The 26052-nt window shown below is 42.9% G+C and overlaps 2 protein-coding genes across 5 annotated transcripts in view; one reads left to right on the top strand and one right to left on the bottom strand.

Annotated features, from left to right (window-relative positions):
• The window catches only part of LOC148658692 (SRSF protein kinase 1-like), a 38841-nt gene extending 30512 nt beyond the window's left edge, over positions 1 to 8329 (top strand). For all 3 annotated transcript variants that reach the window (XM_088640215.1, XM_088640213.1, XM_088640214.1), the window contains 3 exons: positions 1812 to 1881; positions 5658 to 5750; positions 6493 to 8329. In XM_088640215.1, the coding sequence (XP_088496341.1) occupies positions 1812 to 1881; positions 5658 to 5750; positions 6493 to 6677 (348 nt within the window). In that variant the 3' untranslated portion in view covers positions 6678 to 8329. The remainder of the gene's footprint in view (positions 1 to 1811; positions 1882 to 5657; positions 5751 to 6492) is intronic.
• An 840-nt stretch (positions 8330 to 9169) lies between these two features.
• On the bottom strand, positions 9170 to 25930 carry lhfpl5a (LHFPL tetraspan subfamily member 5a). 2 transcript variants are annotated; one of them, XM_088640219.1, is made up of 3 exons: positions 24537 to 25930; positions 13386 to 13619; positions 9170 to 11345 (listed from the first exon to the last, which is right to left on the bottom strand). In XM_088640219.1, the coding sequence occupies exons 1-3, from the start codon at positions 24946 to 24948 to the stop codon at positions 11329 to 11331; spliced, it is 663 nt and encodes a 220-aa protein (XP_088496345.1). In that variant the 5' UTR covers positions 24949 to 25930; the 3' UTR covers positions 9170 to 11328. The 2 variants fall into 2 exon arrangements, with proteins under 2 accessions (XP_088496345.1, XP_088496344.1); XM_088640218.1 differs by having other exon boundaries at positions 13386 to 13622; positions 24537 to 25919.
• Positions 25931 to 26052: the final 122 nt, after the last annotated feature.

The following is a 26052-nucleotide window of genomic DNA, read 5'->3' as shown; positions in this document are numbered from 1 at the left end:
TTAAGTCTCAAAATGGTCTTAAAACTGGTCTGAAGGCGTCAATTGTGGTTCATGACCAGATTTAAAACTGTATTAAGGTAAAGAACCAGGCATTAGATGGCCTGGAGAGACAGACTGAGTCCAGCTGGGATCCTTGAGTGTATACTCTTACATTTCCAAGTGCTGCTTATATCATATTGTACACTTGGTTTGTTACCAATATGTGAAAATATTGATGGTCATCTTCTCTTTCTGTTCACAATTTGTAGGCCTAAGTGGTGAGGCTTTGAGAAGCAGGGTGGTCAGATGGCAGTCATGCCCGTCAGCAGTAAATGGATCAGTGAAATTGCTGATGTGGGATTTTGCAATTTTATTCCTAGTTTCTCAAGTGGTCTTGTTTTTCCTGAAATAGGCCTATTAGTCCTACATCTTCCTTTTAAATTGACTCTATTTGCAGGGCTGTAATGATGAACGTACATATACCATTGTACTCAATCTCAACATCTTGCACCAATGTGAACTGCAGCCTTCGCATGATCCTACTTTGCCCAAAGTAAGCCACTAGATGGATCTAGTACTCCACTGTGGACATGTGTTTCCAAGTGTGGTTTTCAAGATCAATCATGGAGTGTGGACAAGGCAATAGACTGCAGTACTTCCAACAGACCATCACTCAGGAATTACCCTAATCGGATTGGTTTCTTTGTTTGGGTTTAGTAACTGTGATCTTTTCCTAATACATAACCTATATGTAGTTCATGTGGGTAGCTGCGTCAGCATGCGTAGGCTGCAAAGGAACAAGTAATAGGTTTATTCCATGCTGAAAAAAAGAAGAAAGAGAACACAACGTTTCGGCCGTGGAGCCTTCTTCAGGTGTGAGAGAGACATAACCTATATGGACAATCTTTACCAAGCCCAACCTGTCCAGCAGATCAAAAAGCAACTCCCTTCTCCCCAAACACTGATTAACAGTAAGCATGAAAAGGCGAAGATTCAATGCGCTGTTTCTCTATTGAATGCGTGTCTCCAAATCTTTATAAAGACATCAAGTATCCAAATATTTTTTTAAATGATTGATAAGAGGACCAGAAGAAAGGTGGAGAATTTCTGCCTGACTTGATTAACTTTGAGTCCTTTCACTTAACACCGTGCCTTCTTTCTTACCAAAAACACAAACACACATTGAAATCTACCTCTACCTTACAGGTCAAAAAGCTCACTCCCCATAATTTTCTATCCTTTATTTAATTCTGTTGATGCATGTTTTTGCACATCTGTTGTTGTTTTGAACACTGCCTGTTGTCTCTGTCTTCTTTTATCATACAGTTGTATTGTTGTTTTTTATGTACTACTTATCGTCTGAGAGCTAGCTAAATAGCATTTCGTTATACCATATACCTCTATATGAGTATAATGACAATAAACTGGAACTTGAACTTAAAATGAAAGTTCCAGATCAAATGAAAGCATCAGCTAAAATAAGAGACTCCAGAGTTGCCCTTCCTGGAAAAGGCTTTCCTCTGTCACGGAGAGAATATGTTGCAGGTTTGGATCCATCATTATCCACCTGTGAGCAGTGGTCCAGCTGGGGCTGCACGCAGTAGGTCAGGCATGTGGGTGGGTTTGAGGTTGACCCAAGCATCCTCTGACCCCACCCCCTGAAACCATGACACTTGTCATATTGGCACACTGTAAGATGTTGGGGTCAAGATAGATAGATAAGACTTTATTGATCCCTAAGGGAAATTGATGGCTGGTCAAATTGATTGATGGTCAAGGGTTGTGGCTGTGGTACACTGATTGGGGGGTGTGTGGGTCTTGTATCGTTTCAGGCATTTGAACTGGCGACGGGTGATTACTTGTTTGAACCACATTCTGGAGAAGATTACTCAAGAGATGAAGGTAGGGAGGGCCTCTGCCTGTTACGCACCTTCTCTAGTGTATGGAAGCTGAACTTAAGTTCTGTTTTGCTTAAAGCAGTATTGAAAGGCTGTCTTGGAGGTCTTTGTAATCTTATCAACTCAAAAGAGGACTACAGTTAGCCTGGGAGGTATCGATATTGTGCCAAATGTCAAAAATGCCTTCTGCAAGTCTCATGTTAGGCAGTCCACTTGGTTTGCTCCAGCTGAATTTAAAGTATTGCAGAGACAACCAAGACTGTGGACGTTTCCAAGGTCTTTGAGTGTAGGTCATGAGTGATTTTAAAGAATGTGATATTTTACTCTTGCTTCAGTGGACAGAAGGCTTAAGCTGGTGGGGTAGAAACTAAAGTAAAATACAGACTGTCAGCCCTTACTCAGATTTGAAATTGAAAAATTTAGACTCAAAAGTGTCCCTTTTGGCGCAGTCTGTGTTCTTTAGTATGTTTTTAAAACGTGGAGCTTGTTGTACTAGATCACCGATACACAGGCTTTACAAACAGTGCATCAGACGAAGACCCAGATTCTGACTCTGTGGGAAAACTGTCTTTCCACCCTAGTTATGTAAATGCTTCCCTTCACTATTCCATATGAATATTTGAACTTGATAAATATTAATCTATGGGAAAGCTTGGCCCTACTTCATTACCTCTCTGAGCTGTTAATATTTGATGACAACACTGAAGCCTGTGTTTCTGTGGTGTACTGCTCCATTCGAATGTCATGTACAGTAACATTTACCCAGTATTTCACACTCTCTGTTCCTGTGTGTATTTCTCCAACCTTGGATAATTCGTTTTCTTAAACAGCAAACAAATCTCTCTACAGCTCCACTGAAACTACACTGTCTTCACACACCTCCCCCAGCCTTCCTTCACTTTTCCAGCCATGTTTCACTGATCCCAGCTGCTTTCCTGCTCGACCTGCTGTGTGGCCTTTCTCAGAGCTGGCTGTTTTTATAAGGGTTGAATCGACCTGAAGCTCACAGAGTTCCCTCCTCCCTGTGGGGACTGTTGTCTAGCGGGGAAATCTAGGGTTTCTCTCATAGGTCTCTTGTAAGTACAGGAGTTCACAGGTTATGCATATTTTTGTATTTGAGTAGAACTAAAACATCAACCCCCTCTTTACTTCGTGCTATTGCTCTAAAGCAACTGTACCCGTTCTATTTCTCCATCATGGCTGCTTCTCAGCTGACCTGCTTCTTCTTTAACTCAGGATAGACTAAACAGACATTTTATCCCTCCCTCTGATAAAATGAGATCCTTATCTCAGCCCGTCGCCACTGGAAGCCTGGCTTGATAAGCTTATGACTCTGGACCTGACCCAAGCTGTCCATTTGTGCTAATTAGGCCCTTTTAAAAGTGCATGCCAGAGGGCTGTAATCCAATTGCACACTCTTGGAATTATTACAGTACCAGATACATTAATGTTGGAGTTTGTGTCAAGGTGTGCAAAGCAACTTGGTTATTTCAGAATGATAACTGCTATTACTTGAGCTTGTCAGTTTTGACGCTATTCTTATTTAGGGACTAGAAGTGTGATTAATAGCACCTTGACCAAGAAAAACAGTCACACTTCTGGAAGCTTCTCTTAACCTAGATAGTTTTAAACAAATTCTGTAAGTCTCCACTTACAGGATTGTGCAAACTGGCCATATAATAAAGAGAAAGTTCCGTAAAAGTACCCGATGATATTTCAGATTGCAGATTGCTGTGACTGCAGCAGTTGTATTTGTAAAGGTTAGGGTTGTGCTGCGAATGGAGATGAAATTATAGCTTCCAGAATGCCATGGTGCTTTCAACACTCTGCCACCTGAGCCCCACATCTGATTTGTCTCAATCATAGAGAAGCTTCAGAGGTCGTGGCGTGAAAGAGCAAAAGCTCTGGGTTGCACAACACCGCCAATGCACACCATCCAGTATGAGCTGTGCTTGTGTGGATTGACTAGTTTTGCTCCAGTAACAGTTGGATACAGTCTGATTTATTCACCTGGGTTACTAATCAGGCAAGGTGCCATTTAAAAGTGCATGAGCCCAAGTAACTTTGGTGTGCTTTTCTAATTATTTTCCCTAAGGTTTGCTGCTAACCTTTCAGTATTCATTTTTCTTTTGGGGTTTGGATCCTGCAGCTTTTATTATTAGTTTTGTGCTTCACAGGGCCTTATGACTTCCAGGATTGTAGGTTAAGAAAGCATTATTGCGAGACAGGGGATTTTATTTTTCTAAAAGCAAAAGGTTTTCAGAAAACACCCAAATCAGATGGACAGGTTTCCATTTCCTTAGCTGCGAAGCTTTGTTGTAGCCTAACTTGCTTTGAATGTGTCCTTTCTGGAAACACAGTTTGGTTTTTAGTCAGATCAACATGGATGCAAGTAATAAGACTTCAGAACTAGACTGTAGTCGGCTAGGGGCTTGTATTCAGTCTTCAGATTAAGGATTATTTTGATTGATTTAGGATTTCAGATACTGCTGGTACATCAATCTTTCACTCACTTCAGTGCTTTGCCTATATTTCTCTCTCTCCATCTCTCTGCCCCCTCCATTCTCCAGACCACCTCGCTCTCATTATAGAACTCATGGGCAAAATCCCCAGACACCTTGCTCTGTGTGGGAAATACTCACAGGAATACTTCACTCGTAGAGGTACAGTACTGGTGTCTATTGCCAAGCCCCGACCTGGCATTGAGACAGCAGGCAGCAGAGATTGACACAAGCTGGGCCTTAAGAAGAGCCGCACACACTGGAGCTGAAGGTTCGCTCCCAGCAGCACATGGGAGTGCTTGAAGAGCTGCAGTAAAGAGGCCACCCCTCCCCCCACACACACACACACCCAGGGCACTTCTGAAATACCACTTCCCTGTAGGCAAAATCTGTAGTCTGTCCAATCTCGGGCCCACAGAACATAAGGACTGTTTATAGAAGTGTGGTGCTGTTCTGTACATCTGGTGCAAGGAAATAATACATGCCTTTTTTCAGCAGATTATCTGATTTTGGGCTGCATCACATGTAGGATGGAAAGGAGACAGAAATAGATTGTAGAGAGGAGAATTAAAGTAAGAGAAAATAGAAAGTAGATCAACCTCTCCAGCCTATGAATAGAAAAGGTGCTGGGATTATACTCTCATGGTGGGGTTCCACCCATGTCATACGATGAATTGATAAATGTTGTCCACCAGGTCTGTCTCATTTGGGAATTGAAAACGAGGAGGAGTGCTGGAGGTTTGTTCTCTGGTGTGCTGGGCTGCCGCCCCTGGAATCTGATCTCATACAGATTTCATAGAGCTCAGTGCAGCAGCACCTGGCTTGACACTGAACATTATTGCATTTTGTCAGCCCAGATGAATCCACAAACAGAATGTGGTGACATAGGTCTAATTTCACATCCTCCCCCTGTGCATTTCTGAAAGTAGAACAAACATTATGGAGGGGAGGGGGAGTCACCCAATCCTATAACTTCACGAAGTTTCATGAGGTGACACCCCTGAATTGAGTGTGCTTTACAATTTGGCCTTAGTGAGGGAGTGAAAAAAGCATTATTTATACCCATTTGAGGTCAGATCCTGCCTCCAGCAGGCAGCTGCCATGTCCTGCTCTCTCAGCCAGCTCTTCGTGTCTCTCTGCTGCTGGTCTGGCCAGCAGGGCGGTGCTGTTTCTCCTGGCTTTGTTGTGTTGATGAAATTGTTGTCTGTCTTGTCTTTTCTCCTCTCCTGTCGCCCACCTCCCCTGCCCTCCCCTTTCTCTGGGTGTCTTTAACGTACAGATCACATTGCGTTGATCATTGAATTGCTCGGGAAAGTACCACGCAAGCTCATTGCTGCTGGCAAATACTCCAAGGAGTTTTTCACCAAGAAAGGTAAAGAGTTTAAGGTTTTTTTTGGTAGTTTTGCCAAGATGAAAATGTAATTTGACTTCTAAACTTCAGATTAAAAACCAGTTTAAATCTTGGTAGACTTGGTAGACGTTCATGCAGTATAGTTTATTATTGCTAGGACTGAAAAAAACGTGGAAATCATAATTATTGTGTGTGGTGCAACCCGGGATTAATTTGATCCCTGCAGTTTTACAGCTGAAGATGTAGCTCTAAACAAAACTTTGATGAGTCAGATGTCTCTGTGCTTAAAACTGTTGCAGTAGCTCTGAAGATTGAATGGAAGATTTCCTGCCACTCTGGAAACCTTAGAAGCTCACAGTTGCTGTCTTTTTTTATTGTGAAATTGTTACTGTGTAGATCATAATCCCTCTTACTTCATATCTGAGGCAAATAGATTTTTTTACTGGGGGGAGCACAACTGATAAAAATCTGACATTTTTCATTCTCTGTGCAGAGAGTTCATAAACTAAATATTTTGTTCAAAAGTGTATCAGTGTTTAGAGCACCACTGTCTCATAGCAGGTCGTTTTGTAGTTCAGATGAACTGCTATTCTGCTGACTGTTAACTTGCACAGCTTCCAGCTCTACATATTGTTCCTGTGGCTTTCAGTAGCCTAGTGCTGACAGGCGAGGCTGAGTTTCTGTAGTTCTGCCTCTCTGGCTGAGCCCCCCTGCTCTCCCCTGCCCCCTCCTGACTGCCCACACCTGTGCTGTGGCCCTGCAGGGGACCTGCGACACATCACCAAACTGAAGCCCTGGGGCCTGCTGGAGGTGCTGGTGGAGAAGTACGAGTGGCCCCGCGAGGAGGCGCAGAGCTTCGCGGACTTCCTGCTGCCCATGCTGGACCTCATCCCGGAGAAGAGGGCCACAGCGGCAGAGTGCCTGCGCCACGCCTGGCTCAGCCCCTGACGGGGCGCGGCGTCCCACGCCCCCCCCTCCGCCCCCACCACCATCCGCACCTCACCACAGGCCCCTTCAGACCAGGCGCCCCGAGCGACAGGACTCGACCCCGCGCAGCACCTGGCGCCGCTGTCCAGGCCCGGAGCATGCTGGAGACGGCACAGGAGGAGAAACCGCGGTCCAATCTAGCTGATTTACCACCTATTTATTTCTTTTTTTATTTTACTTACTGGATGTTACTTGACTTTTTTTTCCATTAGATTTCCTTTCCGCTGAAATAGCGTAGTGTCAGAAGGATTTGTGGATTTGGTCAGGTCTCCTGCTTGAAGGCATCCGTGCTCGTTTTCTGATCTTGTGGGCCCAAACGAATGGGGAGAGGGGAAAGGAGGACACATCCAGTTTACTCAAAACCTTCCAGTTCCACATTGAAAGGATCTCTCTTAATATCTTTGTAATATGAATTCCATATGTTTTGTATATTGTCTGGTTGGTTCACCGGACTACTGGGGTGTGTGGGGTCGTTGCTGCTGCACAAGTAAAAAGTATTTAAGAACACTATTGCAAGATTTTTTAAACCATTGTTTTATCTTGGAGGAGGGCTGTGGGGTGATGTGATTTCCCCCAAATAATTTGTTCTGTTTGTTTGTTTTGTCTTAAATACTTTTGCAGCTGTGCTGAAGAAAATTAGCAGTTACTTTTGGGTCAGTTTTGGGTTGGGTGGCATGTTATCTCCCACCTCTGGAAAAGAGGGATGACCAGATTTTTTGTCAGTAGCCAAAGACTCTTGCGTGCGGCTACTGCTTCTCAGTGCCTCTCTGAAAGCTAGTTGTTCTGGAAAGTGTCTCCATCTGGAAGCAGCTTAAGATCCTTCACAAACATCAAGTGCCCCTCAGCACAGGTTCCACACTGTTCGTCTTTGGAAATATCTTGGGTGATATCGACAGCCCGTTCATTGACTGTCCTCTGTCCTGCAGTACATAGGCTCCTGATAAAGAACCACATTTAAATCTGTCAAGATCTTTTATTCCTGTGACGTTTCTGTGTTTCATTGTATTGCCTGGGTGCGAGTATAAAACATTGTTGACTGAGTATGTTCTGTTTTGCCGTGGGGAAAAAGTGATCGTATTTAAGCGGGCGCCTGTCAGAATCGATGAGACAAAGTTAAAAAAAAAAGTGAAAATGTATAGAGATGTATACATATATATACTCGTACCAAAGAGTTGGCCTTGTTCTGTATATTACAGCCATGTACAGTAAGAAATTCCACATTTGGTATGTATTAGCTATAATATTTAGCTGGATAGTGGTTTGTTTTAATCTGAAAATGCCTTGTGGATCTGTCAGCTATCTGTCTAGTTGCTTTTGAAGATTTCTTCACACCGATGCAGTTGCTTACAGTTCGGTAGGTGTCAGAATGAAAGGAAAACTGAGAAAAAGAAACAAGGAGCAGGTTGTGATCATGCTGTGAATCTCAATGGAGCTCTCTCTTGTTCCTCTGGCGAAGACGTCTGCACTTGACAGCCTTTTCAGTGTGCACATCTTTTCGTCTGCAGCAGCGCGCTCGGTCTCTCTTCATGCGTTTGATTGTTCACTGCTAATCTAAATGATAGAAATTACTTTTCCTTTATTCCCAAATAATAAAGAGGATTTTGAAATGAAAAGCTGGCTGAGTCTGGAGCTTTAGTGTTCTGTTTACTTTGCCTCAGTTTGTCTTTAGAAATGTACTTTTGCGTAATCTGCAGTTGTGTTTGTGCACAGCCCGTTTGAAACTGCCAGGTGTGGCTGTATGAGTTGTCCCACGGCAACGAATCCTCTTCCCAGAGGGGACTTCCCATTGAGCCATTTGCTTTGTAATGCACTGCGATCTCTGCTTCCTGCTCGAGAGCCCGCTCAAGGAGTGACAGGGGGGTCAGGTGTGAGACGGAGCCCTACCACTGACGGCACTGACCCCAGTGAGCAGTTTCCACTCTTGAGCTCGTGGTATCTGGATCCAGGAACCCAGAGTGCTGCTGTCATTTTTGGAGCTCTTGTTTGATCATTACAAAAAAAGGCTGCTACTTAAAAATGTTTGACTTCTGGGAAAGCAAGTAAGGAACGGTTTTGACACTAAAGAAGGGAGTGAAGACTACAAACATACTTGCCTCAATTTCATTTTTGTTTCAAAGGTTCGTGCGACTTTATTTTTCAGATATGGAGGCGTTGCGTTTCCTCCGAATAAGCAAAGTCCAGAGTGCAGCATGTTTCTGCAGTGAGTGTGTATACAGTTATGGTTTTCGTCATGTTACCTGAAATGGCATTGGTTTATTTTTTCCACATGGAGAGCACCTGGTTTCCATGTCCCAGTCCGGACGTTAAGCGCACCGGATGAAGTTCAGTCAGTCCTGTGGCAGACCTGGTGAGTAACAGCTGAATGCCAGGGGTTCTTTCATTGGCAGGATTACCGGTAAGTTAAAACTTGGAGAGAAACTGAATTTTAATAATGTAACACATGAGATTGTAGCTTTGTGTTTATACAGTTTAATCAAACCAGCGTGAACATTTAAGTATAAAAAGGTTTGATCCTTTTTTTATAATGCTGTGTAGGAATAGTGAGCAGCCTGAACTAGGTCAAGTGTTGAGTGGGCTTCGGCATCAAAGGCTGCAATTTTGAAAAGTGTTTATTAAATTTAATGTTTATGATTAATTTACAAAGGTAAGCAAATATGATCAATGTTATGAGTCTACAATACAAGTACAAGTGTCTACTACTCGTTTGTAACATCTGGCAGTGCTAACCTTAAGTTGTACAATGTGGGACATGGTCTTTTACACAATTTCCAGTAAATTATGCACAAATGTAATATATTCTAAATTTTCTGTGGATCAAATCACAATAGTCTGTACTATTTCATGCCAAGGATGGTCAGTAGAGGGAGTGGTTAGCACATTTGCTGGACATTTGCATTCTAAGGACCCAATGGCCTCTTCACTATGGAGCCAGTTTTGTGCATCTTGACAGGTGCAGGCAGACAGCTTTGTTTCCCTCAAGCAGGGGTGTTCAGACTGAGCCTGAAGTCGCAGGCCCAGTCGTACAAAGATACTGTAGCTCGGTCACATCCACCTGTTGACAACTGCTGCTTGGCAGATCTGCTCACAGTTAGCAGCCTTGAACCCACAACCTCAAGGCTCAACCTGTTTGAATAGTTTGGTTTGCTTGACTGGAGAAAATATACATATTTCCTGATCTCAAGCGTGTTATTACATCTGAGCCTTTATTGAAAATAGACTATTGGTTGGGACTAGAGGATCAATATAACAATATCACTGTTGGAAAAGTCAAACGAGTAACACACAGTCATTTTAATAACGAAAGGACTAACAGAAACTGAGTCTACTAAAATGTTTAAAAACTGTGGATAAATATTCTAAAATAATTAGGAGCATTTATTCTCCTCAGTTGGAATTCCAGTCTCAACCCAGATTTTCATTCCTAATCCATTCTCAAGGGCTTACATTATCTTGTAATTCGTTTGATTGAACTAATTAAACAATGTTTTCCAGTTCTAGATGTGTTTTGAAGAGGCTTAGAAAACGAACACGCACACCAGAACTGGAACTAAAGACTCCCGAGCTACAGTATAAGCCTTATAATCACAGTGTTTACACACTAGAAATTTAAGTGGGTTAGGAGAGGAACCACTAAGTTACAGTACCCACCTGGGGCACCTGTGGCTCTTGTTCTGCTACAGTTGCCCCACTCCACCGCAAGGGGAGAAGTGAGAAATTACTTCACCGGCTAACTTAAGAAGCTTTACAAAGTCCGGACAGTACAAGCCCAGAAGGGAATTGAGTAAGTTAACACCACTACTCTTATAAAGGGTGTTTTAGGAATTTTTCATGATAAAGGAGTCAGGACCTCAGTTTAAGATTCCATCTGAAGGATGACGCCTCCTTCAGCATCCCCGCTCACACAACTGAACACTGGTTTAGAAGTTCTGATTAAGTTCCTGCTATGTATAGGTGGTGGACTCTCCCTATAGCCCGGGCACCCAGGCAGGCACAAAACCAAACCTTTTATCATTTCCACTGACCCCTTCACATTAAATAAATAGGTTCCAGGTATAAACACATTGAATGTTTTCAGGATCTTTTCTATTATTTTTTCTTCACAACAGCAAATTCTGAAGGTGACAACTGCAGTTTTCATGTCTTGCTTTTAGATGGGAAGTTTTGAGGTTGACGTTCAGAGCTACTGCCCTGTTCCCCCCTTCTGTCTCTGTGTGGAAGTGTGCAGCAAGGTGGAGTCTTTTGAATTTTTAAAGGGTTCATTCTGGTTGTCAGATCACCCTATTCTGGGATTCACCCACTGGGACCTTCTTAGCCATAAAAGCAGTTTTGTGAAATACTCCCAGGATGCTTTGATGTAGTCTCCAGGAATCCTCCAGTCACTGCGCTGTCTTGGTGATCTTGAAAAATGTATTTATCTTCTAAACTGACCTCCTTTTTTGGGGGGGTTTTGGGGTCTTTGTTCTTGTAACTCAAATTACCCTTAAAATGAAAAACAACCTTTCACCCTGCAGTGAATAAAAACAGTTCAAAGATTTGCACCCTTCAGCTGAGCCCAAGATTCAGGGTCATATTGCAGGAGACAAGTGCTACAAAGTCGCAGAGCTTTCCAAACTTAAGCGTGCCCTCCCTCTGTAAAAAAAAATAATGAATTAGTATAATCTTTAATAGCTGTAAATAATTTTAAAAAGACATTTAACCTTAAATTTTCTGTAACAATAAGCAGTTAGTAAAGAACCTGATGTACAGTACATGTACTGTTGTCTAGTGTCCTCTGTTCATATCCACCACCTAATGTCAGTTCTGACTGATTTCTTTTTGCTGTTCTTCTGGTGAAGTCACACCTGTTCCACCAACAAAAAGATTTCTATACCAGAGGTACCATGTTCCTGTAGTGTTGTCGCTCTATGTCATGAGACAGACTGGGCGTAGAACTGAATTTTAACTGCTGGACACCATGAGGATTATATACTTTAAATTACTTTACTACTGTATATTAGAAAAACACTCCCCAAGTAACATAACTGCTTATCTGAGCTAATCTCTGGGCAAGGCCTTTAGGAAACGTTATTGCAGTAAATGTGCACTGTATCATTGCAGTTTGCCCTGTGGTGTTACCATGTTTATGCAGCATACTTACATCGTTATGGTTCCACACAATTTGCTGTGCTTCATCATACATCTTTATTTTTTACCATGATGTCATTGTTACACAGTTCACTGTGCGATTGCTATTGTACACCACAGGGTACATTTATAACAGCCGGGGGATTTGGATTCCAAGAATCGGTGGCAGCCCATTAAATGGGTTAACTTAGTGTAATGACACTAGATTAACAGTAATGATAAATGGGCTGAGAGGCAGGGTGATGCAGTGGTAAGCATTCCTGCCTCGCAGTGCTGGGGCCCTGGGTTGAGCGCCACACCTGGGGTGCTGTTAGTTGTCGACTGGGAAAACTGGCTCTGGCGTGTGCATCCCATCCCAGGGGGTACCCCACCTTGCACCCCTTTCTTGCCGAGATAAGCTCCAGCTCCCCCACAGCCCTGAACTGGGAGAAGCAGTTCGTAAATAAACAGATGGACAAAAGAGCCAGCCTGAGCTCTCGCTGCCTTCGTGTTCTTAGTGATGGGATTGCAGTGGCCACTAGAGGGCGTCTTTTCCTGGCTACACCATGTACTCCTACTGATACTGAATAAGTAAATGGTAACCAAGGGCAGCAATCACTGGAACCTCGAATAATATTTAACATTTTTAAATGTTCTTACTTGCCAGTTTTGTAGACATATTTACAGGTTTAAGAATAGCGTCCATTCCGCCGTAGTTTGATCTTTTTCATGTAATGAGCTGAATTTATTTAAATTATGCTGACATCACCTGGTTGGGGTTTATGTACAAATGCACATAGTTTTCACCCCTGGGGGTTATTGCCTGGTTCACCGCAACTACCACGTCTGCGGGGCTCGAGTGGAACTCTCCTGTATTGTTTACTTTATATCTTAATCTTACGGCTCCCTCTATAGCTGACGGGAAGAAACAAGCGCACGGTAATGACCGCTTTTATTTCTAAGGCCACGTATTTCCACATGACCTGGCAGGGAGTAATTACCCGGCTTGACTGTGCTTTCCACCCATTCCCTTTCCTGCTCTTACATTTTTCATTGCCGAGGGAACACTAGCCCGAGTTCAATAATTAAACCTGCGTCACTTCAAGGTCCTGGCCGCTTTCATTTCATCCTCTTTATTCTTTTTTTTTTACTGTGATTTATTTTTATAGCGGCAGTCTTTTGAAGTTAGCATACAGTCTCATTAGGAACATGCCCGTAATCTCCGAGACACTGCTGCGTTGAGCTAATGAAGATGACGGACTGACGCCAACGTGGCGTCAATCTTGTCCGTCTCGATCGCCGTGTCACCGGGGGTGGCTTGGCCATACGATGTGAATTTGCTCTTGGGTGTTTTTCTCTTGCTTTCATAGTGCCCTGGCTTTACTTTACTTTGTTGAAAATGTTTGCCTTGCGTAGCGAGACTTCATCTTCAATCTAAATCAGAGCTTGAAGTCTGTGCATTACGAGCGGTGCAGCTCAGCGTGGATAGGGACATACTGTAGCTTCCGGCCAGCATAGAGCACGCCGCAGCACTGTGACAACGCCTTCCCCGGGGACTCGTCTTACCTTTGCTCTCCACCTGGAAGTCCTCCGGGAGCAGGCTGTCCTGTCGGTTGCCCAGCACGAAGGCCAAGAAGGAGAGGATGAGGGCGTCCAGGATGGCGATAATGGCCAGGATGTAGGCCCAGCGCACGGTGCAGGCGCCCAGGGTGTACTTGTCCGTCTTGTCGCCGCACATCCGCTTCACTTCGGCCGAGTCCCAGCCGTCCGGGTAGATCATGCAGCCCATCACCAGCCCAGCTGCTGGGGACATACGGAGGCAAGCACAACCCTTCGGTTAATGTGCATTAGAGTCTTCCTTGCATACCGTATTACTGTGGCGTCCCCCTTACTCAATTTGTGGGGCAAATCCACAGCGACTGACGCTGCATACAATTCGCTGTGGAATACCTCAAGTCGCAAGTGCCTTTTTATTACGACTCTGCTGTTACTTTCTTAAAAATACTCCTTACTAAACTCGCCATCTTTATTTTGACACCTTGATAAACTGCCCTTCTCTTCAGAACCTCGTCTAGGAAAACCTTTAATGCGCAGCGCGATTCTTTGACATTAATCTAAATTGTTTGGAAGTATTATGTTGCCTTTCAGTTGAAGCTGAATTGCACACAGAAGGTCAGTTTACAAAGGTGATACCACGGTGCGCGGTGATGCGTTCAGTAAGACCCATTAGCTGATGTATCTCAATTTCAGCACCACAAGATCACGAAAGTAATTAACTTCCTACACCCAGACCAACCTGAAGAAAACATCATGATAACTTCTTGCTGTCTGCGCTTTTCCCCACTTCCTCTGAAGACGTTACTGTATTCTTATTTCTTCTACTCTTTCCTTCGTTGTCTAAACCCAACAGGTTTGTAACATAACCCTGTACCCCCAGGAATATAAGATAAATAAAGCATCTCGAGGAGATGCCGAAACTTCTTTTAAGAGGAGAGCTGAAAATGAAAAAAGCTTTTGCGTCATTTACTAATTCCTGTCTTGCTGCTGTGTGCTTGCGCACTGCTCATAACGAGAACTATCCTTGATGAGTGTTCACTTTTTTTCCAAATTTTAAAGTAAAAAAAATATATATGGACATCTTTGACAAGCCTCGAGGAGAAGCACGATTTGTTTCCATGACAACTCGTAACTCCTCACCACCTTTGCCTGATATCTGTTTTATCCCGGAGAACAGTTATTTACTCAAATGGCGGCAGCGCTGCTAATTCACCAATTTGGGGGCCGCAGTGATTTTCAAGTGTATTAGCCATTCGATGGCAAGTCATTATTAACAACAGCTACTTATTTGACTAGAAAGCTCCAGGCTTTTCATAATGGCAATTTGTTGTTTTATTATGCACACCGCGTGATTCCCCCCGGCGTGGAAATTGGGAGCAATTATCCTGATGGACACTTATATCTTTTTAACTGAATTAGCCAGCACGATAATCCAGCTGGTTAACGTTTTACATTTCAGCTACAAACCAAGCCGTTCGCTGGGGACCGCTTTCATTCGAGACGCGGACTGGTGAAGCGTTTTTTGACACGCACCGCGCTCGCTCGAATCCCCTCTCCGAGCCAGTGCGGAGCAGCGAAAGCAAACGTGTCGTCCTGTTCTGCGGATGGGTTTGCTCCAGAAGCACGGGTATCATTAGTTCCTCACAGCAGGGCTGCCCACGGAAACCCCAGACACTGCGACGATAAATCTCACGCCGACTTTTCCCGGGCAACACTCTTAAAGACGCACTGTTTTGATCTTAATGGGTAATTAAAAAAACATTACATCCAGATTTCGTTTTGTCAGCTGCTTCCTTAACGTCATTTAACCTCGCTTAGGGGATTTAAGTAGACGTGTTGATATATGCTGGTGTTTGGAGTCTGTTTTTGAGGAAATTGTACAGCACCCTATGATATTAGAAGTTCCCAAACGTATAGCGTATGTCAACTTGGAAAGGATTTCCGGAACCACTTCCACTTGTATAAATCTTATGTTAAGCACTTTGTGGTGGACGAGAAAGCTGCTAAGAAGTCAGCAGTGTTTGAATGTGTTCCGTTTTATGTCTGATGACGTGTCAGCTGCATCTTGATCTGTGCCAAGGTTTCTATTTTTATATGGCAAGCCTTTGTACTGTGTTGTACGTAAAACCTAGCCGGGCAGTAACAGGATCAGAGCGAATAGAAGCAGAAAAAGGATGTTTATGTTCATACACTCTGGTGAAAATGCGTTTTAGCAAACAAGGCAACTACAAATAAAATCTACATGAATGTGGACCCACATTCAATTGCATACAAACACCTTAAATCTGAACCTCCTAGCTAAAATTCAAAGTGGGAACCAGTCGACTTCTCGGGTTTGTTCTGGAGTTGTTCCCTGCGCTTCCAGAGGCCGACAGAGGAAACTCCCGGGTGCATAAGGGATGGGTTTCATCTCGTTCCAGCACAGCGAAACTATGCAAAACTCCGTCTCACTTAAGGCTGTGGTTGCCAGGCAACCGCTTCTAGCGCTGCTGATCTTCTCTGTAATTAGAGGGGCCTGAGAGGGCAGAGTCCCCACTTAGGTTTCTAAGCTGTTGCTCCGTTGGCCGCTCAGTCTCCCTGGTCATTAACGGATTGTAGTTGGACGCGCGGAGCAGGGAACTGTGGGAAGAGCGCAGCTGGCTAACAGTTCCCTCCCAGATACTCTTGTGTTGTTGCAATAAAAAAAAGTCCCCCCCCCCTCCCCCCCGGCTACGCCACTCCTGTTGACACAGCTTTTTAATGAAAACATCTCCGCTGCAACAGACAGGTGACTGGCTTCCCACAGATTAAGACGCTTTATTTCAAGTATCTTTTCACTCGATAAGGCTGGCTGTTAAACACTGCTGCGCAAAAGGAACGTGCAACTGGTTTATTGCTATGTCAAAAGAAATGAATATTCATGCCAGCTGTGTCCAGATTTGGTCCTGGAGGTCCTGTGTGTGCAGGTTTTCATTCTAACTCAACTGTTAACAAGTTAAACATTGTTAATGGCTTAACTAGACAAATGTAACAGCTCCTCTGAGTTCAGGTGTTACTACTTTAACTTTTGCCAGCAGCCATATCACCCTGTAACTCACAACTGGCACCCACTGAAGCTAAGCAGGTGTGAGCCTGGTCAATACCTGGATAAGAGAACTCTTGGGAAAAACTAAGGTTGCTGGTGGAAGAGGTGTTAGTGGAACCAGTAGGGGGGCGCTCACCCTGCAGTCTGTGTGAGTCCTAATGCTCCAGTATAGTGATGGGGACAGTATGCTGTAAAAAGGCGTTGTCATTTGGATAAGATGTACAGTGCCTTGCGAAAGTATTCGGCCCCCTTGAACTTTTCAACCTTTTGCCACATTTCAGGCTTCAAACATAAAGATATAATTTTTTTATTTTATGTGAAGAATCACCAACAAGTGGGACACAATTGTGAAGTGGAACGAAATCTATTGGATTTTTGAAACTTTTTTAACTAATAAAAAAATGAAAAGTGGGGCGTGCAAAATTATTCGGCCCCCTTGCGTTAATACTTTGTAGAGCCACCTTTTGCTGCGATTACAGCTGCAAGTCGCTTGGGGTATGTCTCTATCAGTTTTGCACATCGAGAGACTGAAATTCTTGCCCATTCTTCCTTGCAAAACAGCTCGAGCTCAGTGAGGTTGGATGGAGAGCGTTTGTGAACAGCAGTTTTCAGCTCTTTCCACAGATTCTCGATTGGATTCAGGTCTGGACTTTGACTTGGCCATTCAAACACCTGGATACGTTTATTTGTGAACCATTCCTTTGTAGATTTTGCTGTATGTTTGGGATCATTGTCTTGTTGGAAGATAAATCTCCGTCCCAGTTTCAGGTCTTTTGCAGACTCCAACAGGTTTTCATCCAGAATGGTCCTGTATTTGGCTGCATCCATCTTCCCCTCAATTTTAACCATCTTCCCTGTCCCTGCTGAAGAAAAGCAGGCCCAAACCATGATGCTGCCACCACCATGTTTGACAGTGGGGATGGTGTGTTGAGGGTGATGAGCTGTGTTGCTTTTACGCCAAACATATCGTTTTGCATTGTGGCCAAAAAGTTCGATTTTGGTTTCATCTGACCAGAGCACCTTCTTCCACATGTTTGGGGTGTCTCCCAGGTGGCTTGTGGCAAACTTTAGACGAGACTTTTTATGGATATCTTTGAGAAATGGCTTTCTTCTTGCCACTCTTCCATAAAGGCCAGATTTGTGCAGTGTAAGACTGATTGTTGTCCTATGGACAGACTCTCCCACCTCAGCTGTAGTTCTCTGCAGTTCATCCAGAGTGATCATGGGCCTCTTGGCTGCATCTCTGATCAGTCTTCTCCTTGTCTGAGCTGAAAGTTTAGAGGGACGGCCAGGTCTTGGTAGATTTGCAGTGGTCTGATACTCCTTCCATTTCAAGATGATCGCTTGCACAGTGCTCCTTGGGATGTTTGAAGCTTGGGAAATCTTTTTGTATCCAAATCCGGCTTTAAACTTCTCCACAACAGTATTATGGACCTGCCTGGTGTGTTCCTTGGTCTTCATGATGCTCTCTGCGCTTTCGACAGAACCTTGAGACTATCACAGAGCAGGTGCATTTATACAGAGACTTGATTACACACAGGTGGATTCTATTTATCACCATCAGTCATTTAGGACAACATTGGATCATTCAGAGATCCTCGCTGAACTTCTGGAGTGAGTTTGCTGCACTGAAAGTAAAGGGGCCGAATAATTTTGCACGCCCCACTTTTCATTTTTTTATTAGTTAAAAAAGTTTCAAAAATCCAATAGATTTCGTTCCACTTCACAATTGTGTCCCAATTGTTGGTGATTCTTCACATAAAATAAAAAATGTATATCTTTATGTTTGAAGCCTGAAATGTGGCAAAAGGTTGAAAAGTTCAAGGGGGCCGAATACTTTCGCAAGGCACTGTAAAACAGGTCCTAACTCTAATGGCCTAATAATCCCCATCTATGAACTGGCTTCATTACCATGTTCTCCTTCCCACTGATGGCTGATGTGTGGTGAGCATACTGGTGTATTCTGGCTGCTGTTGTATAATTCAGGTGGGATTTTACAAGACAGTAACTTTAAAGAGACTTAGAAAACCTGGACCAGGTTTAGGGTTGGACACCCCTGCAAGAAGAGATTGGAATTCATTGAAGAATGTCCAACTTCAAGGGGCTTTTATTTGTGCATGATCTTGTTTTATAGGGAAGGTGAATACACTCCTTGCTCTCACTGTAAGAGGTTGGTCACAAGCACCGGTGGCAATGAATAGAAAAGAAAAATAGTCCTGGAACACTCCTGTGATAACCAATATCTAGTGTTCAGTCATAGAATTAATTGTGCCCACTTGTTCCAAATGTTTACAAAAGTAACCAGTTTCAAAGGAACTAGGATTTTATTTTAAATAAAACACTTTTCCTCCAAACAGTGGCTCTGTGGCTAAGGATCTGTGCCTGTGGCTGGAAGGTTGCCAGTTCGTATCCTGCGGCCGGCAGAGGAATCCTACTCTGTTGGGCCCCTGAGCAAGGCCCTTAACCCCAGCTGTTCCAGGGGTGCTGTATAAATGGCTGACCCTGCGCTCTGACCCCAAGCTTCTCTCCCTGTCTGTGTGTCTCATGGAGAGCAAGCTGGGGTATGCGAAAAGACAAATATCTCATACAAGAAATTGTATATGGACAATAAAGTTATCTTATCTTACAAAGTTAGGCATTTTGTCTATTCAAAACTGGTCACATCTGTAACCAGTGATCTGCACATTTGGTGTGTGTATAAATGACAGTGTGACAATAGGGCACACCAGAGGCCTCTAATGTTACTGGAATCCAGAAACCAGACAATACATGTTAGCCATCACAGACTAACTAGCTAGAGTCAATGTTTCCTTAATGGCGTGTACTGTGGCTGTGAAGGAGTAACATATCCCCACAGGGTCTCATTTGAATTTGCAGAAAATATCGCTGTCCCTCAGTGAGACGTTTTAATGACAGCTGTTTGAATCGGCCAACTAACTTTATATATGCAAACAGGGAGCTTTTAGAGAAAGAGAGAGGTTAGGTGAGTATGTAAATATGAAGAGAGAGAGGATAATCCTCCATTCTTACTCCTCAGGTGCCAGAAACATGTTAAATACAGAGCAAAGTTTTAAAAGCAGAGTTTTTCACCACAGTTACCATCCAGGGCATTGATTATTGTATTGATTGTTATATATTTTTCCCTATAGACCCCACCCACTTGTAGCTGAGCTTGAAATAAAAGGTTCTTTCATTCACCATCTGTACATTTTACAGGTTCCATTAGATTTCCATAGAGGCATCTACATTTTCAGATGAAGTCTTCTGAGAATGTAATTATTTGCCATATGTGCTTTTAAAAGTATTAAATTGCTTATAGGCATTATGACAGGACGATTAGCCACTTGGGAAGGCATTTAGTGTTAATTAACAGGTGGCAAACCTCCCAGAGAGACAATTCTCATTCACCATCTGAAACCCATTCACACAGAGCTGTCTGCACTGTCAGTCATCCTATTTCTATTATGATTCTGACCAAGACATCACATAAACTGAGCAAGGTTTCCACTGTGGAATTACTTTGCACAGTGCGTAATGTTAATTCTTTACCTGGAATTATAATTAGGGCCTTCACTTACTATAAACGTAATTACAGTGCTATTATGCTCACACCAGAGCTTTGAATTATTGTTTAATTTCAGAATAATTGGAAAAGCATGGTTCTAAAAGAATGAATTTGTGAGATCTAGATGTAGATAATCCATTTAATCTTAAATCTGCTGCTGACATTCTTATATATTATTTGTCCATACTCATTCTGCAGGCTTTTACCAACTGAGATGTGCAGAATAATAGTCACAGAGGCTCAACATTGTCTTCTGAAATTCTTAGAAGTTAGAACTTACAATTCCTTCCAAAGGCATTAGGTAACAGTGGGATGGTCTAGTAAGAAGGCTGTCATCTCCATGATAAGCTCCGAGGTTAAATAATTAATCGAGCAATTCAAAGCAGAAAATGGTGTCTTCCTTCTGCAGAGTTAGGCTCTCAGAGGAGTTAGCTTTCCGACACAGTTTCTCTTTGTGTTGTTAGAGCAGTGTGTGGAGTGAGGAGGATTCTGAAGTCCATTAAATTAGGCCTCCCTAGAGGATATCATCTTGCATGTTCCACTGTGACTATTGTTACATGTAGTGTCCGAATGCGAAGAACTCTTTGAACACTTTTTATGGATTATCTTTTCTATGACAAGTGTTAAAAATGAAACGAAATTTCCATCTCTCTGAATTGGTGAAGATAGCATAAGAAAGAAGAGGTTTCAAGGCCGAACTACACCCTGGGCCTGACACAAGTCCGTCTTTATTAATAATTTCTTTGAAAGGACTATAGCCTACCTTCAAATATGGATGTTGTCAGATGAGATTTTACATGATCACTCACATATTGGTCCCATACGGACATTTGCACTTAAAGCATTTTTGTGTGTTGTGTGAACTATACAAAATACAGTACTGTATGTTCACAACTGTTCTTACAGGTACTGAAATCACAGCCACACAGGGTATGTCAGGTATAAGAATGAAAAATATCACCGTCAGAGTCCCAACTGCTCCATCTGCACTACATCTTTTCACCCTATAAAAATATTTTTTAGAAAACCCCTTAAGTCACCACGCTGGGAGTTTAAAATCAACCTCTTAGGATAACAGTGTGACCGCCACTTAAAACAACCACAAAATATAAAAATGTATATACGTGAAGATATTCCTTTTACAGGTACAGTACATCTCCCTCAAGATAATCCTTAAAAAGGGTTCACACATCCCTCCATAGGTGAATAATTTCTTTCTAAAATCTTTACAAATTGTGAACTTTCAGCCCAACACCTTTGAACTGAAACCCTTCTGTTTCCCATCATGGACCATGAATTTCTCACAGCACTTTAATGGAGCAGCTCATCGCCTTTAATTAAAACGTCGTAACCAGCGATTACACCCAGATGTGCCCAGAGACCAGTTCCTGGATGTCTCAGCACACTCTTCCAGACAGGCAGGTGACACATTTCGGGACCTAATTAACACTATGGCCACCTTCACATTCCCAAAGGCAGCTGTTTGCTGCAGCTGGCTGTCAATGCTAGGCACACAGGTTAGATTTTGATCAGTGCAATGCAGTTCGGTGCTTGAGTATTGGTGTGCTGTTTCTGTACGTGTGTGAGTGTACAGTACTGCACTGAATGTACTTGGTCTTTTCACTGCACTCCATACTTACTTTATGACTTTATTCTTGTCAAAACATCTAACCACTGTGGTGCTTTCTTATCCCCTTATCCTTTTTTATCTTTCACTGTGCTTTTAGAACAATTTGTGTATGTTAAACCTGAATTACCACAGTAAACACTCTATAAGGCCATCAAATATTTAAGTCTTGGTAGCTCAGTCTAATATATACTGTACTTGCATATTAGAATTTCAAGAGGCTATTTGAGAACATTATATTCATTTTCTAAATTATGTGGCAAAGCAATAAAATAGGCAAACAGAATGGAAGGATGTAAAGTTAAAAGCACAGAATTTAAATCAAAGGGTGTTAAGTTCAAATTGTGTAATGTACTAGTAAAATGTCATTTACAATATTGGGTACAATTTTGGTCACCATGTAACAATAAAGCATAGTGCAGCACTGGAATCAGTCCAGAGAAGAGTAACTAGATACATTACAGTGCTTGTAGGAATGGCCTGCTCTGCCAGGCCAGAATAGCTGAACATTTTTGTCTCATACCTGAGAAGACTCTGAGGGCAGCTGATTCAGAATCTTGGATGCTGCACATTGGTGGTGGTGGAGGGGAGTCCCCATTACTTGTAAAGCGCTTTGAGTGGAGTGTCCAGAAAAGTGCTATATAAGTGTATAAGTGTAAGCAATTATTATTATTATTATTATTATTATTATTATTATTTATTGGCAGTGTTTTTCTTCAAAATCATCATTCAAACAGGAATCGGACGACATGAGTGGAGACTACTCAAGTACATTTAAACTGTGTACAACTATCTTTACACAAAGAGTTGTAGGTATATAGAATAACCTGCCCAGCTATGCTGTTGAAGCTGATACCCTGGCTTCTTTCAGAAAACATCAGGATGGTACCCCTTCATAAATAAACTACTAAAAAACCAAAAGAGCTAGATGGATCAAACAGTCATTTTGGTCTTTTGTAACCATTCTTAAGATAGAAACATCTAAGGCTCACAGTTCTCAATATTTAAAAGATGTAATATATCCCAGAATGATGGATGTTTGTCCGTTATGCCTTTCAGCATGTAGGGGCAGCAACATCCTGTTTTTTCCATTTGTTTTTTCCAGGAAAGGGTTGTTAGTCTTGTGCCCAAACTCCAACATGGAGGATCTGGCACCCGACGTGGGACACGAGCCCACTACCCTGAGATTATGAATCTCATGCGCTACCAACAGAGCTAATCGGCATATATCCCAGAGCTGCAGATGAAATCATTTTTCCCAAAACAACAGTTCTCATGCTGCCTGCGTTTTCAGGCTTCTTTCGTATCTCTCTTTTTTTTCCAACAGAGGGGGAAGTGTAATTAATTCTCAGTTTTGGAACAAAGCAGACCAAAAAATAGTACAGCTAATTGGGAGCTTTGATGATGTCTTCTGTGCTTTGAAGTGGAATATTAATAAAGACAGTGTATCCTTGTATAGCTAAGAAGATAGTCAGGCATAGTCAGTTGATAAATAATTTAAAATACAAAGCCATGAAGTGCACATAGAGGAGAATTTGACCATGGTCTTGCTATAAAAATTCTGTTACACAGTGGATTGCTTTTGTGGGCAGTGGACATAGAACAGTCAGTGTGTGTGCATGTGTTTTACGCTTGTATCATATCGATATACTGTGCCTACTACCTACATTTTTATCGTTCACTCGTGCATATTTTCAGCGTCATAATGCTGAAATCTTTGACCTGGCAGTTAAGAGAGCAAGCTGCTTTTAGCAGGCCGAGGTGTGAGAAGATTAGGCTTGGTGATGTGTGGATTGCAGACTGAATGGAACCCAAACTGAACAGTGTGGCAAATACAAGCTTGAAAGGTACAACACATGGTCATCCATAAACAAGATAATCTTATTCTGAAGAAAATAATGCTTTTGAATATGCCAAATCAAACAGTTATGTGTTCTAAGTGGAGAAACTAGTGTGCAGACACGTTACATGTTTTGACATCCTAAAGAGAAAATTGCATATACCATTGCGCAACTGTTTATTTTTTACAAATAATTGAGTGACCCCTAAATATCAGCCCGCTCGAATGTTCTATATACGGTTCAAAGGAAAAAATAGCATATAACCAGTGTGTGTGCTCCATTTTGTGCTTTGTGTTGTGCCCCATAGAAATGGTCTCTATCAAGGCAAATAATTTTAATATGATAGAGCACAGTAACCTATGTTAGTTTTCAGCATTTTGTTAGTTGAATATTAGTCAAGACGTGAGATGTTGAGGTTTGAGTTTTCAAAGTGTACAAATTTTGTTAGTGGTGAATTACCTTTATAAAATAATAGTGGCCTCTTGCTTATCAAACCGTATTTCCCAATGTTGTTGGGAATGCGCTCTGATCGTCCCTAGTTTTCTGGTTCCCGTGTTGGGCCCTGCAGGACCTCATGTAAGACTCGGATGCTGTTCTCGCTGTTGTCGGATCCTGCTAGTCATCTCTGTGCTGTTGAAATGCACAAGCATATTGATGACACGAGTATTAAAGTGTTCTGGGAAGAAGCACGACGCACTGCAATAAAGGAGAATTAAGAACGCTGTTCTGTGCGCAGTGTCTGTCTACAACGTGTACTTTTAGAACATTATTATGAGTGACTAAAAACAAAACGCATCAGCCACAGTGAGAACGTTTTTCAGTATTTTGGAACACATTTACTCGGGTAACTTCTGGAACTTAAAACGAAGTTCAAGATAAGGATGCATTATAAATGAGCGAATAATTTATTTAACCTCTGCCATCGTCTCAAATTACGACAGCACTCTCCCAACGCGTTTCTGAGAAACCTCAGGCTGAACTTTCGAATGCGAATTAAGAATCGTTTCAATTCCGCATGTGCCGTTGGGCTCTTCGTAAGGCTGAAAGACGCAAAGTTACTTACCTGATGCGAGCTGCATCCAGGCGCATATCTTATACACTGTCGCGGCGTTGCAGAAGAAGAAGAGGGAGAAGCAGACGATGCAGCCCACGATCAGCAGCATCGAGACCCCTACGAAGAACATTGCTGTCTTGAAAGCCCCCGACGGGATGGAGCCGAAGTCCAGAGCGCTCCCCTTGCAGGTGAGCTCGGACGTTAGGGCGTTGCCGATGCAGTAATGGAACAGCCCGAAGTACCCTGCTTGTGGTGTGTTCACGCTGTCCCCAATCCAGTAGGGCTGGATGAAACAGACCACAGTGATAATGGCAAAGCAGATCGTGAAGATCGCCCACAGCACTCCGATCGCCCGAGAGTTCCTGACATAGTTAGTGTGGTAGATTTTAGCAGCTTCTTGGGCAGGTAGCATTTTCTCCATCTCGGCACCTTGGGGGAGCGGGGGCTCAGACACAGTTGGAAACAAGAAAGAAATACACACAAGTACGCACAATTAACTCCCCCAACCCCTTCACAAAAGCGAACACAGCGCGCCCAGGTGGTCGAGAGTCACTCGCTATTTCTTCTTCTGTGGTGTCGAGTCCCCGAGCTACCCATCCGCCGGTCTGTACGCTACTACTGCAAGAAGGTGAAGGCAGAGCTTATTACGGCAGATCGGTGCAAGATTGAATTATCTTGGCTCTGCTTGTTTGATCCGTCACTCTTTTGTTTCCCTCTCTCTCTCTCATTAGTCTTGCGGGTCTTCAAGAACAGTAAAAAAAATAGCCTTTTATTCCAACCTGACTGTCCGTTCTTCATTTCATCGTTCCGACAACAGTTTGCACAGTGCCTATGCATAGACACCGAAGACGCTACTTCCTTTTACTCGAAGCTGACAGAAGCAGGCTATGCACGCCGCCTTATCCACTTTGGTAATACCGGAGGCCATCTGTTGCTGGCGTGCTGTTACTCTTGCGGCTCTGCCCCTCCTCTCGGCTCCTGTCAACGAGCTGCCCAGGGATTCAGCACCGCGGACAGCTCTTTCCCCGGACTGCTGACGTCTTCGTGACGTGGCGCTTGTACTCGAACGTTTGGGCAAGGCCAGGAACTGGCTGTCTTCGCATCTTTCCAGACACGTGTGCACACTGTAGACGGTACATTCTCGGTGAAAAGGAAGCCTATCAATCTAGTGTGTTGTAAGCACAGACGTACATGTGTATGAACAGGTAAGTAGTGTATTAAATGGACATGAACAGATACAGTCACAGTTAATACTGTGTCCGTCTGTCTGCCATGGTGGTGGTATCTGACTTTAGAAATGTACTAGAATCCTGTCAGAGTTAACAGACTCCTTTACAAAAAATACATAATCAATGGTAACCATACCTATGAATTATAATTACCACTGAATATGATCTCATTCTTCTAGGAAACACTGCAAGTGATGGTGAGCATGCTTAGCTTAGTAAGTGCTTTTAGCTTAGCTATTCATTCACCATCACATAAAAGAAACATTCAGCACTGCAGGATTTCCAATGAATTTAGA

This window comes from Lepisosteus platostomus, chromosome 7 (genome assembly GCF_059453375.1).
Source record: "Lepisosteus platostomus isolate fLepPlt1 chromosome 7, fLepPlt1.hap1, whole genome shotgun sequence".
Taxonomy (NCBI): domain Eukaryota; kingdom Metazoa; phylum Chordata; class Actinopteri; order Semionotiformes; family Lepisosteidae; genus Lepisosteus; species Lepisosteus platostomus.
This window is presented reverse-complemented; position numbering and strand designations above follow the sequence as displayed.

Excerpts from the sequence above, each read along its gene's own strand:
- lhfpl5a (XM_088640218.1), bottom strand. The coding sequence starts at position 24,948 with ATGGAGAAAATGCTACCTGCCCAAGAAGCTGCTAAAATCTACCACACT. Across the intron at positions 13,623-24,536 it reads CTGGATGCAGCTCGCATCAG|CAGCTGGGCTGGTGATGGGC; the intron begins GTAAGTAACTTT and ends GTATGTCCCCAG.